A 14,462-nucleotide genomic window follows, 5' to 3' on the forward strand; every position below is an offset into this window, starting at 1 on the left:
CCTCTGTCTCAGATGCAGTTTAATACATCTATCCGATAATAGCCTAATTGTAATGGTTAAGGTGTTGTCAGGTTTTGATGTGTTTGCGCATGATACTTTTGTTAACAGTGCTACATGATGTGCTCATGCGTTTTGTTTTTTGAGGAATGCTTTAAATCGAATTGTCATGATTTATTTGCATCATTGACTGGCTTATTACGTATTTTGTGCTTTTCTGTAGTGAACTGTAATTTGTTCAAATAATTTCTCTTTTTGGTTAGTGTTTTTATTTTAAAAATTTCTTGTTTATTGATTTTCTCTTTGTGCCTGTTGCAGTCGCAATGTAGACGATGTATTTTGTGTTTGCCCCTCCTGTCGTGTACTGAGCAAGGTGTCTACTCCTGTGTCATTGTAATGAAACCACATTGAGGACTGGGGTTGATTCTCTGTCCAGCCACCCTCTCTTGCGTTTTCTATCATTTCCCCTTGTTGCTAAGGTGAATTCTGTGGTGGTACCTTCATAAGGCCATTGCGAATTTCCTGCCCTATCTTCACCTTATCCTATTCTATTTTGTTAATGTTTTATATTGTTTTTGTAATGTTTATGACATGTCCCAAACCATTGTACTAAATGGGCTGTGGACGAATAAATAAGCAAATTAAATGTTCCGCTTTTATGTTTCATAATTTTCGACATTTGTTAAAAGTGCTTTTGTGTATGTTTAAAGCAATAGATATCAATGATACTTTCGTGTGTGCACGCTTTAAATGCATGGTTGCATGTATTAGAAAGCGAAAAAGCTTTGTTTTTTTAATACGTAACTTGACGTCCATGCTGTGAGTCCGTCCGTCTATAGGACATCTGCACCGTTTTGTAACATTGAAGGCTCTGGCTTGCGTAGAGTAGGCTACAGTTTTTTGCTATGTGTTCGCTGACGAAATTCATGCAATGTGTGTTGTCTGTGTATGGAAAAAACGGCTACTATTACAGCTAAAGCAGTTGACGGTGATCACGCGTACATGGGGCTCCCAAAACAGGATTTCATAAACCCATTTCTCAATACCGCTTCTGAGTGGTCTTATAAACGCTTTAGAACTGAATCGGGAAGTCCGCTTCTAGTTGCCGCATTTCCAATTCCACAGTAGGTTTTCGCTCCAATGTAAATTCAAGCGGTCTTGAAATGTGCTTGGGCTATCAGGTTTCGCCTTGTTTTTTAAAACAAACTTTGTGTAATATGGACGGAGTGGCTTTTTGTGCAGTGAAGGAACTGAAGGGTAATTAGTGATTGTGCTGATTAACTCAGAAACTGTAACAGCTGTTTTCCAGGCGCCATATTTAACTGGGCTAACAAATCCACTCCAGACCTTAACAAGTAAACATGACAGCGAAAAACGATTTTGGAAATTTGTTTTTCGTCTTTCGGAAGATGGGTTGCATGTCAACGTAGTCGGTAATGTTCCCTTACGTTCCTTTGACGTCTAGTGAATCGGTGGTGCCAGGTGCTTTCCATGTCTCTGTAACTAAAGATGTTTGGTAAATTTGTCATATTTGCTAAAGGGCGGTAAAATTTGGTTTAATGTATTATGTCATATGGTCGCTGTGATATGATTCTCTACAAAGGAAGATGTGTGATCCTGGAGGTGTTCTTTCGATACTGTGCGCTCATTTGAGTTTGTTGTTGAACATTGCTATAAAACCTGAACATTTCAAATCGGCAAAGTTCAATGAGAATAAGGATAATAATGTGAGTGAATTTAAGTGAGTTGATTGTTGTCGTCACGAGTAACAGTTTAATTTGATTCAGGTGGTTACTTACTGGAATTTCACTTGGTTTACAAACACGTTACAGAAGGTATAACACGGATCAGAAATTTTCAAAACTTTTTTTTACACTGAAGCAGGAAGCTAGATGGTTCTCCGATACAGTTCATTCTTTATCATTTCTTTGTTTACTACATTAGTACATAACATTCGTTTGCAGACTTATCGCTCCAGTTCAGTATTCCTGTAGACTGTAAAACTGCCGTAATTTTTCACAAGCTAGCAAAAGACAACTGCTCATAAACGCCAAATAATGTATATGGTCGAAGATTATTCTTATATTCGTAGATAAACTGAATGGGATCTATTAATATTATCAAAATATAATGACAAAACAATTATTTTGAACCATAGGGTGACATTTTTAATGAGGTATTCCCTCAGTAAGAGGATGGAGTCTTCATTATCATGAAATTTCTCAAGCCAGCTGGAAAGTGCCCATTGAATGTTTTTAGAACCTATGATGAGTATCCAAATCCAGTCATAATTGCAACCATCTGTGCAGAAGCAATGTACCAAAGTGCCTGTTTTTGTAAAAGCAGTTTCACCACTTCATAAGGTTAATGTTTGTTTTGTGTGCTTAGTGACAACTACTCCCTCTCATTCTGGTTAACAAAAGAACAAGGAAAAACCAGAGGGACAAGATGTGAAAAGTAAGGTGGCTAGTCCTGGGAGCACCAGAATGATAGATGCTCTTACTTCCATGCCAAACTGTAGTCTGATAAGGACTTCAATGTATAGTACAGTTGGCTAAAGGAGATTCTTGATAGCTGGCAGCACTCTTACTATCTTTCATCTGTGAAGAGCTAATGGTTTGAGGTGAAAACATTAGTCACCTATAGAGCTGCAACAACACTGATCTATTGTCAAAGAGAGATTTACAAAATTGTGTTAATGTCTGGATAAGGTAGACTTACGAACCAGCTGCTGGAAGCCCAGAGTAACTGTCGGGGATCATCTTTTGCCAACTCTACTATAGTAATGCTAGTTGACTGCTGCGCTTTTGATAATAAATGCAAAATAGACAGTCCATTTCGTGCAGAGAATGTAAACATTGTTTTCATATAGGCTCTTACAAGCTTCTGTTCTGTCATCATTTTGATGCAGTCCTTTAGTGGCTTCATTTCAGGGTCATACTCTCAATAGAAAATCTCCTTGCCTATGCAGGGTTTTGATAAAAGCCTAATATTAGCACATTCTGTTATGCATGCAACTGCAAAATTTCCATAAACATGAAACGGGTTTTGTGAAATGAAGTGACAGTTGTCCCACTGATTTACATCATTGTGTAAGAGAAGGCCCACAACATAAATACCTCGTAGTTTATAGAAAAGGAATTCTGGTTGTTTGTAAGCCCTTCTTTATAAAGCATATCAATGAGATTGATACTGACTGGACAGGAGGAAAATGAAATTATACAAGCTAACTCTCAGGGGTTTCCTGATGCTTGCTGCTACCGAAACCACTTGAATATGACTTCTTAAAGCTCTTTGTTTTCTGCTGTTTTTATTCTTTTTCTCAACAAATTCCCATCTTAATTTTTAACAACAGACACAGTTTAAAATTGAGGGCTTTTTTTCTGGAATTGTTGATGCTCTCGTGCTAAACATCTCAGCCGACCACTTACCACTTGTGTCTTTGTCTTATTCTTCAAGGACTTAAATTTTACCCGCCAATGATAAGACAGTGAGTTTTCTTTTATAAGACTTATGTGGCACAGTAAATTAAAATTGACACACAAAACAAAATAAGACACAGAATATGCAAGATATAGCAACAAATCAGTGTACTCATTAAGTCACAACACAGACTGATGTAGGCTGTACTGAATGATGGGCACCACAAAAGCAACCATGTGCATACTGTACTTGTTGTTCACAGCAAGATTTTTTTCTTTTAATACATGTGCTGTGGATTGGTTTTACGATGGTAAGGAAACATTCAGTGTACTGTACACTGTAAGAGCTATTTATGAAAACCAACCATTTTAGTCATACAGCCAAATTTCTTTTTCCTCAAAGCAACCTGGATAATTGGTGATACAGAAAGTTTGAGTTCATATAATTGGAATTCGGTTGTACATACATGGCGAGTGCAGTGTCCCAAGTTATTGCAGCACCTACTTCCTTTCCTTTGCTGCAAACTCTCATCTCTGACTACCCTTGCTTCTCATCTTTTTCATGGTGGCAACTTCTGATGTCATCCTGGCTAATCCTTAGGTTCTGGTTTCCTTTCTTGCAATATTCTTTCACTCCTGGCAGTTTGTCTGAAGTAGTCCCCTTTTGCATTTGACCTTCATTTTGTACCCCCACCCCCACTTGGTGCCACTTCCCCTCTCCCTCCCCGACCGAAGAAATGCCCGTCTTCTTTGGCACCCGCTTGTGTTTAGACTCCCTCCTGGGACCCCTCTCCCTAGCATCCTGCTATCACAACTCAGCCACAGGGCACACACTGTGTGCCTCACAAGGTTGCCATTCTTCTTTGGTTTTGGACCTTTAAAAAGTGTGCTCTCCTTCTGTGCACTGCCCTCCTCAGCCTATGAAACAGAGAAGAAAAAGAAACATTAAGTCCCAGGATAAGTGCTCCCCCCCCCCCCCCCCCCAGTGCCTCCAGAGGTGTGACATTTCCCCTCAAAACCTGAATCCTTCCTGTTACTTATGGATGTGATCCTGTAATTGTTGGTGACGTATGGTGACCTGTCAGTGTGATTGGCTCCAGCGTGTTAGCTTCCCATTTGGATACCTGGTCTGTGATTAGTCAATGGGACTGTAATCAATACTGTCACCTTCCAGAGTTGCAATCCCTTATTGCCGTATACTTGGCAACTTGTGTAACTCTCCAGGAATCTCTTCTTACTGACACTCACTAACCAAATCTTTGTGGGTTCTGTGCTTTCTGTCCGAACTGATTTGCCCTTTTGAGGGTGTCTTATGGTGGCTGCATGTTGCTCTGTACAAATGTTGTTAGAGTACATGGATCCCTCTTTGTACCCCATTGGAAGCGGTTGCCATTTGGGTTCACTTGGATTCTGCCATCAGTTTGCATTCGCTATCTCCCTCCTGACAGACCATCTACATCTGCTGTCCTGACTGCCCTTCTTCATCAGGACCCCCCACCCCCGTTCCTTCCTCCTCCTATCACCTTTTGTGGGGAAGTGCTTGTGCGGATGGGGGTTCCTCATTGTCCAATTTCTTGCAGACCATAATCTGTGCCTTCTTAATGATGGTTCCCCTGCTTATTTTAGTGCTGCATGTGGCACTTTCCCTGCCATTAATCTTTCGCTCTCTTCCCCTCCCCTTCTTCCTTCCTTACATTAGGCGCCACACTATGACCTCTGTCATAGTAACCATTTCCCATTGCTTCTCTCGTTCCGTTTCCACCTACTGATGACAACGTTACCCCACTGGGCTTTCCATCATGCTGATTGACCTCCCGGGTCATGTTTCCAACTTTTTTGTCATGTTGTAATGGTGAAGTCATCCGTAATCAGTCCGGTAAGATAATCTGTGCAGTCGGCATTGCAGTTTCCTGTTTGATGGGCCCTGTTCATCATCGGCCAGTTTAGTGCCATTATTCACTTGTCCTCTGGTCTTGTTACCTTTAAACATCTTCCTGCCAAAGCCTGTTACTTAATCAGACAGAGAAAATGGATGTGTTGGGAACTATTTGTCTCCTCTCTAGGGTCTTCTGTGCATTTGTCACTCATGTGGGCTACACTCCTCACCCAGCCAGGTTGTCAGTGGCAGTCTTCCATTCTGGGCCTTGCCCTTGAAGATGGCCTTTGTACTGATCCGTCAGTTCCTGCGGGACACCTTGCGACCCATTTTGTGATGGCATTCGCATAAGCCTCCTATAGAGCTGCCTTCCTCCTCTGGAAATAGTGGGTCGAAGTTTCCTGCTTCTGTTTTATCCGTTGTCATGCGGGATCCAAAAATGAATCTTTTACTGAATGGGAGCTTCTTCTGGCCCTCTCTTCTTCGCACAATTCAGCTCCTGGCCTTGGTTCCATCTATAATCAATTGCTTCAACACCTCAGTCCTCAACAATGCCAATATCTCCTCCAGATGTATAACCATGTTTGGCTCCAAAGCATTTTCCCCTCTCAATGGACAGGCAGTAATGTGGTCCGTGTCCTTAAACCTGGCAAGGAACCGTCATTCCTTGATATTTATATTCCTTTAATCTCGGTACCTTTTATCTTCTTATTAGTGCGGCTTTTGGGAGGAACGGTCTCGAATCAGTCATCTGCTTCAATTGGAAACCCAGTTAGGCCTTTTCTCAGCATCAAATCTTTTCACAGTTTGCTTTGATCTTCGTAAGACTTAAGACACAGCTTGGTGCCATCATATTCTTCATACGCTCCACGAGTGGGGTCTTTGGGGCTCCCTCCTGATTTTTACTTACCAGTTCCCATTCATTGTCAGGATTGGCTCACTATGGACCCAGAAAAATGGTGTTCCACAGGGCTCCATATTAAGTGTCCTTTTTTTTGCTAATCACTATCAATGGACCAGTGACCTCTGCTAGACTGTTGGTCACCCTGCTCTGTATGTGGATAATTTCTGTATTTGGGCTAGCTTCCACTCGGCGGCCTCCATAGAATGACAGCTCCAGGGCTGGTGTGCTTCCCCATGGACACACACACACACACACACACACACACACACACACACACACACACACACACACACACACACACACACACACAGTTTTCAATTGTCTTCCCTTAAGTGGAGGGTGGCACTTTTCTGTCACCATACTGTTGTCCATCCTAATCTGGAGCTCTTCCTCGATGTCAAGCACCTGACCATGGTCGCCCGCCCCCCCCCCCCCCCCCCCCAGGTTCTGTTACTTACGTTCTTGGGTCTTTTTTTGGCATCAAGCTAAGTTGGTTGCCCCGTAGGCGTCACGTGAAGGGGGGCTGCTTCGTGAACTCAGTGGGCTTCCTTGCCCACACCTCTTGAGGCGCAAATCATTCAATCCTTCTCTGCCTTTACCAGCCATTAGTTCTCTCGTCTGGACTATGGTTGTCAAGTTTATGGGTCAGCTGCCCTTTCCACACTGCTCATCTTTGACCAGGTTCACCATCATGAATTCCCTTTAGCCACTGGTGCATTTCGCACTAGCCCTGTTGATCGTCTTCTGGTTGACATTTGGATCCCTCCCCTTTTGATTTGGCAGTCCCAGCTCCTGTTTCCCTATCGCTATCCACTTTCCCCTGCTCAATCTTCCCATTCTATTCTTTTTGTGGCTTCATGCCATTGCCTGCTGGTGGGCAGACTTACTTGTATCTGTTGGGCTCTGCCTATCTTCTCTCTGCCATGACTTCCTTCACTCATTCTTGTCTTCTTCCCTATGTTCTCTGCTGACAACCCCCCCCCCCCCGCCCTCCCCCCCCCCCCCCATTGATTGGTTCCTCGGCCAAGGATTAAGATGGATTTATTCCAGGGTCCAAAAGCTTCCATTGCTCCAATGGTGTTCCACTGTTCGTTCCAAACATCCTTACAGAAGTTTCAGGGTGCCATTGTGCTTTTACACTGTGTACTCTAAATCTGCTGATCATATTGGATATGCCTTCACATCTTCTGTTGGCACGGATCTCCATCTCTTGCCTGCCATGTATGGGGTGTTTACTGTGGAATTTATGGCTGTCTATAGGGCACCCTGTTTTATTAAACGGTTCTCCGCCACTCGAGTTTTGTTACATGCTGACTCAATGAGACACCTTCGGGCTACTGCTCGGTTTTTGGTCACTGCCATCCGTGACCTCACCCGTCTTCGTGATGCTGCTTGTTCAGTTGACTTCCTTTGGGTTCTTGGCCACATAGGTATCCCAGGTAATGAACTTGCTGATATCTGGATTGGAGGAGGGGGGGGGGGGGGGGGAGGGGCTGGTCACCGACCCCATGTTCACCGCAACCCCTCCTGGGGCGGGTTTATGGCTTTACATCAAATCCCTTTTTGCTCAATCGTGGACTGACACTTAGGACGCTACCCCACTGTTGGATAAACGTGGCGCCATCAAGGAGACTTCCATCGTGTGGCGTTATTCCCTGCGCCTCTCCTGCCCACAATCTGCCACCCTCTGCTGTCTCCGCATTGGCCATACTAGGTTGACCCATGGGTTTTTACTCTGCAGCGAGCCCCCCCCCCCCCCCCCCCCCCTCCTCCTTCCTCTTTGTAGTGATCCATATTTTGCTGGACTGCCCCCACCTTTTTATCCTCCACCCTAAATATGCCCACCCACCTTTCTTGTCTCGGGTGTGAGCGGACAACTCTCGCATGATTCCATCTGTCCTCTGTTTTCTTTGTGAAAATAGTTTGTACTCTCAGGTATAAGTCCTTGAATTTTCCTCAGGAATTTGAGTCCCTCAGTTAGCGTAGCTATTGGTTATGGATGCCTTGGCTGTGCCTCCACACTAGCCAGGGTCTTCCCGCCTTTTCCCTACATATTGTGTGGTCTGTTATACTTTTTTGCTTCCCCTTTTCTTGAGGCTTCTTCCCTTGATGTTGTCCCCATTGTACTGTGATAATGCTGCGGTGTAGGTGTCGGGATGAGTCGGTGGCGGTACTAGTGCCTTAATTTGCATAGCATTTCTGGGGTTCTCCTGCTCTCCCCCTTTCTACCCCACTCCTGTTCTTACATCTTCCTGCAGCCCTGATATCACTTTTCCTTCTTTGTTTGCATGTTATTCCTTCCCCTTGACTGGACTGTGCTTTTTGTGTTGTTCCTCCCTTGATTTCTACCATCCTAGATCATGGGACCAACAACTGCGCTGTTTGGACCACTCGCCCAAATCAATCAATCAATCAATCAACCAACCAACCAACCATTCATTTTCCGAATTTTTCTGTAGTATACAGACTGATGAAGAAAACATTACATAGCACCTAATGCATGCAGTGTTAAACATCGTGTGCACAATACCTGTGTAGGCTCCTATTTGTGCTTCAAAGCCAACACTGTACCCAGTCTGGCATGATGAGTTTGTTATGTATCCTTTTGGTTGAGCCCCATGACAACACAGGGATCCCACTGCTGAATGAGCTGCAAACTCACCAAGCATGCCAAGGAGTAGTCTTCTTGGGATATCAGGAGTCTGGTAATGTGCATCACGCCAGCCTGTTTTTGCTGTAGCTGGGTGGCACCTATGGGGAGAGTCCACAATAGAAGTAGGTCATAACAGGGTGGATGTTTCGCACACGAAATGTCTTAAATTACAGTGAAACAATCTCCTTTCTGATCGAGCTGTTTCCTTAAATAGGAATAGAAACTGAAACATACGTAGTTACTAACCTACTGCTGTTCTTATCATGGCTACCCATGAGAAGAGGGACAAGCCAAATGCCTAGGAGTGCAACAAATTTACCCAGTACTTAATATGTACTTGAACTGGTGGGGATACTTTCACTGTGATAAAATCATTATTTTGTGTGGAAAATACTGAAGATAAATTTGGAGAAGCTGAGTCATTGGGAAAAATGTGCAGTGGATCACTCTTGATAAAAGGCTTCTGTGCTGCACAGTCTACATCTCTTCGGGTATGTGACTGTGTGGATGAAATACCAGTTAGCATTGCTCCATGTAAGGCTTTCAATGTGGTCCAAGGATTCATCTTCCACTGAGACCTTACACTTCAAACAGGCGAAGAACTACTGGTTAATCTAGAGGAGAGGCACACCTTTTGTCTGATGCATCTGAAAAGGTCCCAAGGATAATAGAATAGCCTTACGCACCTTTGTTGTAGCCTTTGGAGCAAATGTCCTCCTACAAAAAGTCAGTCATGGTGTACGGGTGGGCATGAATCCTTACGTCCGACCATGAGGAGTTTCCAAATTCTTGCACTGTAGTCGTATGTCATCCTGCAGCACGGTGGACCCAAACTGTGGTGTCTTTGGATAATTATTCCATGAAGGTAGTCTTGTGAACAAGCATGTTTGTATGTCAATTGCACTGAAAGCCATCCTCCATGTTCATCATTTTGCCCTGTCTTCTAGAAGGTACGAGAACACAAGAATATAAATCTCTTGACTGTTATAGTCTTAGGTACGTAAAATATACATTGATATGACATCCAGTTACGTGAAACTTTTGGCCATCACTCAACTATGTCCAGTTTTTTCAAAACCAGTTCTCCCACCACCCCCTCTGTTGTAGTTCCTTCAACACCAACCTCGGGAACTCCTTCACATAACTGGCATCCGGAGCATATGCTTTCTCCGGCATTCACTGGTGAAAGGACCCCCTCTCCCAAGAAACTCAGATAGAGGTCCAACAACTGAAGGCTCTGCGACTTTTGGCGTCCTGGGGCTGTCCACTCTTCATCCATTCCCATGCTTGTAGTGAATAGGCTCTCGCAAGAATCTTGGCCGTCAAAGGTACCGAGGGGGAGAAAAGCAGAAGAATTATTGAGACAAAGTTGGTCCAGTGACTGGAGGTGCTAGATCCCCCCACAGTGATTCTGAAGCAGTTCTCATTGACAACCCTCATGGCTGACAGTCAGTGATCATGGGGCTTGACTGGCTCTCCTGACCACTTCACACTTAACCTGGTCACCCGTGACATTCAGTGGAGCTGCAATGGATATTATCGCACCTGCTGTAAGTACATCATCTTATTTCCTCCTCTTCTGCAATTTGTATTGCTTTAGAAGAAACAAACTTCACTGATGACCATTTCCAAGTGCTCTCTGGTCTTTATGGGTTCTGTGTGAATCTGGCCTAAGAGGACATCTGGAGAAATCTATATGTTGATCTGGGTGACGAGTGAGTGGATTCCTCTTCTTACAACACTGAAACCAGTGGGAGTGAAAAAAGACCTCAGCGGTTGCCTTTGGTAATGTTTATGTATCTCCAGTCAGACCACTGTCTTACCGTGAGTTTACCACCTTAACCAAATAATGACACACCCTTCCCTTTCTCCTAATGAAGCGTACCAACCCCTTTGTGGAGGATTACCACTCCATCTGGTAGGTGCCTTCTACTTGACTATCTTCTTACCGACCATAACCTCTGCCTCCTCAATGATGGCACCTACCCACTTCCGTGCCATCTACGAAACCTTTTCTGCTAATCTAATGATCTCTTCCCCCAGTATTGTGGCTCCGCTGCATGACCACTACATGACATATGACAGTGACTACTTTTCGCTGATCCTGTCGCTTCTTTGCTGCTGCCAGATGGACCGATTACTGCTCTGGGTGCTTCTAAGAACTATGTGGCAATTAGATGCCTCTGCTAATTCCTTCGCTCCATCCCTGTCAGATTGCATCGATGAGGAGGTGCAAGACATCTTCAGCATGATCATTCATGCTGCTGGAACTGCTGTTTCCCTTTCTACAGGTCCCCTTCACTACTGGCCAGTGCCACAGTGGACCAGACATTGCAGTAGGTGTTCAGGGTCACATAAGAGCCCGATAATGTTACAAGCAATGTTCTTCACAGACCACCTTATCAATTTTAAGTGACTGTGTGCCAGGGTCCGCTACCTAATTAAACACGGTAAGAGTGAATGCTGGGAGGACTATGCCTCCTCCCTGGGAATGTACGCCTCTTCATCGGAGGTGAGGGTCAAACTCCGTCAACGATCCAAGTTTTGGCCTTCAGTGCAGTCTTCATACCAATTCATCGTTTCTTGCTGAACAATTTGTGACACATGTTGGGACAGCATTTGGACCAGCTCACTCTTTCATCCCTCTCGTGCTCTGTTTTAATTGCCTTTAGATGCAGTTTGTCTTCTTTCTTGCCGCAAGTTATTTTCTATTTTAGAGACAGCACTCTGTTGAATGGTGGCTGCTCTTTCATGCAAGTGTGCCCATAGGGTAGTTAGTAGTGGGGTGGGGGGAAGGAGGGGGGCAGCAAGACCTGGGGTATGAGGTTTTTTAATATTTTGGAAGTCAAATCGTAACTTATGAGGATCCATAAGCAAGTTCCAATTGCAGCCCTGTTAAAAACCAGCATAATACTGACTTTTAAGTCATTTTCTTGAAACGAAAACACCTCGCTGTACTGTATTTTTTCCTTTCTTTAAGTGAATGGAGGGAGGGGTAACGACATTGTCCCCCTGGGGGTGGGCACCCTTGCTTTGACACTTTGACTACTGTGCTTTGACATTCGGGCTGCTCTGGAGCAGGGGTGGGATGTCTGTGGGTGGGACAACTCCCGTTGCGCTGAGTCCCAGGGATGCCCACCTGCTGCCGTACCTGTTTCTCTGTTTTTTTTTTTACCATTATGGGTGGTCCAGCTGACTTCCATTACATTTTTAATCTTCTCACTTTTACCATTCTCAATCTGCTGACTAGAAGACATTCTTTTGCTCTGTTCTGTTACTGTGTTTGCCATTTGTTGGTCTGGTGGGGGAAGATGTGGGGTGGGGATTTTATCACCATTGGGTGAGCTGTGGGAGACCCCTGATCTGCTCTTGCCTACATTCCAACCTAATCCATACAGTTCCCCATAAATTATCTCTCAGCTTTGCCATCGGTATTGCCTTCAGTGCCTCCAGCTTGCTGCTCCTCCATGCTTTCATCTTTAGAACATGTTCTTCATGGAAACCACTAATCTGGATAATCTGGCCATGGATAAAGTGGCTGATGGTCTTGCTGTTAAGTCCTGAACCCCCAACCAACAGTTGTCATCTGCAGCTGTCTGGTAGCCAACAGCTGATGTAGCAGAGTGTTGTGACCATCGTACACATGATAGAAGCTGTGACCAAACTCTTGCTCTGATTGGTTGTTGCTCTGGTAGCTATCCTATAAACAACTGTCAGTCACTTTGTTGATCCTATCCAGGAATACATTGTTTATTCTGTGGCTATAGTCACAATAGGATTTGACATTAGTCTGTGATTCATTGGTGCAAAAATTCTTTCTGCTGCTTTCTCATTGGGTGTTTACAACCAGCTACACATGCACCCTTGCGTTAGCTTCACAACTCTCTACCTGTGTAATTGACATTGGTCCGCAGAACTTTTAATGGCACTGCCCACAAATTAGCAAAAACAGTTGTGTGTACTGGGAGACTTTTAAGAAATGAAATATCAGAGAGAAGTAATAAACTCTGCCCACACTTAAACTAAAATTGATGTTGATGCTTCAACGAAATTTAGAATATGTAGCATTTTTTCTAGAACTAACAAGAGCATTCGTTTTTGCACTGAGTGATTTGAGATGTCTGGTTGTGGCTTCCTAGACTAATACCATAATGTTGGAAACTGCAGGTTTCCTCTAAACACCTTAAGAGTGCATTACACATGAGAATTTTGGGGAGTTGAGGAAATCAGGTCTTTATTTCACTTAACGAGAAAGATATGTGACTGTCAATGACTGCACTTGTAATTCACATACCATTTGAAACAATAAAAATGGCAAAATTTCAGGTTTCATGTTTGTTTATGCTGCCATAAAATGGGACCTGCCTCTTGTAATAATATTATTATTGTGTGTCATGGCATTTCATACGTGCACCTCAAAATGGCCATAAAATGGGACCTGCCTCTTGTAATAATATTATTATTGTGTGTCATGGCATTTCATACGTGCACCTCAAAATGGCAAACTGAATTCCTTTCACCACTAATAAATGTATTGATGGCAATGAGCAGTATTTGTGGTTTTTGTTGTTGTTGTGGCCTTCAGTCCACAGACTGGTTTGATGCATCTCTCCATGCTGCTCTATCATTTGCAAGCTTCTTCATCTCTAAGTAACTACTGCAGCCTACGTCCTTCTGAACCTGATTAGTGTATTCATCTCTTGGTCTCCCTCTATGATTTTTACCCTCTGTGCTGCCCTCCAGTACTAAATTATTGATCCCTTGATGCCTCAGAATATGTCCTACCAACTGATCCCTTCTTCTACAAGGGTTGAATGAAAAGTAATGCCTCCACCTTCGTTAATTGGGTTTGGATGGGAATATTTTAATAAGTAAAATGCAGAAATAATCCTTAGAATGTGATCTTTAATCATCAATATTAACTTTTCCACATAATCACCATCGAATGGGATACATTCCTGCCAACAATGAACAAGCTTTCTGAAGCCGTTACAGAAGAAGTCGACACACTGATTCTGCAACCACAGTCTCACAGTTCTCTCATAATAGTGTACCCACTTGTCATCTCCTGTCACAATTGAATGGAAAATGGTGTCACCTTTATTCTCGTAACGCGAGAGGAGTTCCTGGCATGTTTCAAGTTGGTGCGCTTTCATTTTAGGAGTCAGCATCCGGGGTTCCCTTCGTGCTGCACAAATCTTCCGATAGCCAAGCAAAGCAATAATATGAGCCACATGTTCTTGTGAAATGCTGATTGTGCTTGCAGTTTCTTTCTTTCAATCTGTCAACATTTTGTTTGTGAAACTTTGTGGTTGCGGTCACAGGATGTCCAACTCTGTTTGCCACACAGGTCAGATGTTCCTGCCTCAACATCTTTAAACTTACTCGCCCAATGATGCCCAGTTCTCACATCCATACTTTACACCGTAACAACACAACCATTCAATACTAAGACTTCCTGCCAACTGGAGCTGTAGAGAAGAGGCTACAGAACAAGCCAGTACCTGCCGCATACCAATGCTGCCAACTGTTGAAGAGTTACGAAGGTGGAGCCATTACTTTTCAGTCAAGTTGTGCCACAAATTTATCTTCTCTCCAATTCTATTCATT

General features: G+C 43.7%; 1 protein-coding gene across 3 annotated transcripts in view; it reads left to right on the forward strand.

Moving 5' to 3' along the window:
* Window positions 1-900: 900 nt before the first annotated feature.
* The window catches only part of LOC126268151 (tubulin epsilon and delta complex protein 1-like), a 122,643-nt gene continuing 109,081 nt past the window's right edge, over window positions 901-14,462 (forward strand). Inside the window, exon 1 of one of the 3 annotated variants that reach the window (XM_049973689.1) lies at window positions 901-1,724. In XM_049973689.1, the coding sequence (XP_049829646.1) occupies window positions 1,605-1,724 (120 nt within the window). In that variant the 5' untranslated portion in view covers window positions 901-1,604. The remainder of the gene's footprint in view (window positions 1,725-14,462) is intronic. The other 2 variants (XM_049973691.1, XM_049973690.1) reach the window with 2 other exon arrangements.

This window comes from Schistocerca gregaria, chromosome 4 (genome assembly GCF_023897955.1).
Source record: "Schistocerca gregaria isolate iqSchGreg1 chromosome 4, iqSchGreg1.2, whole genome shotgun sequence".
NCBI lineage: Eukaryota > Metazoa > Arthropoda > Insecta > Orthoptera > Acrididae > Schistocerca > Schistocerca gregaria.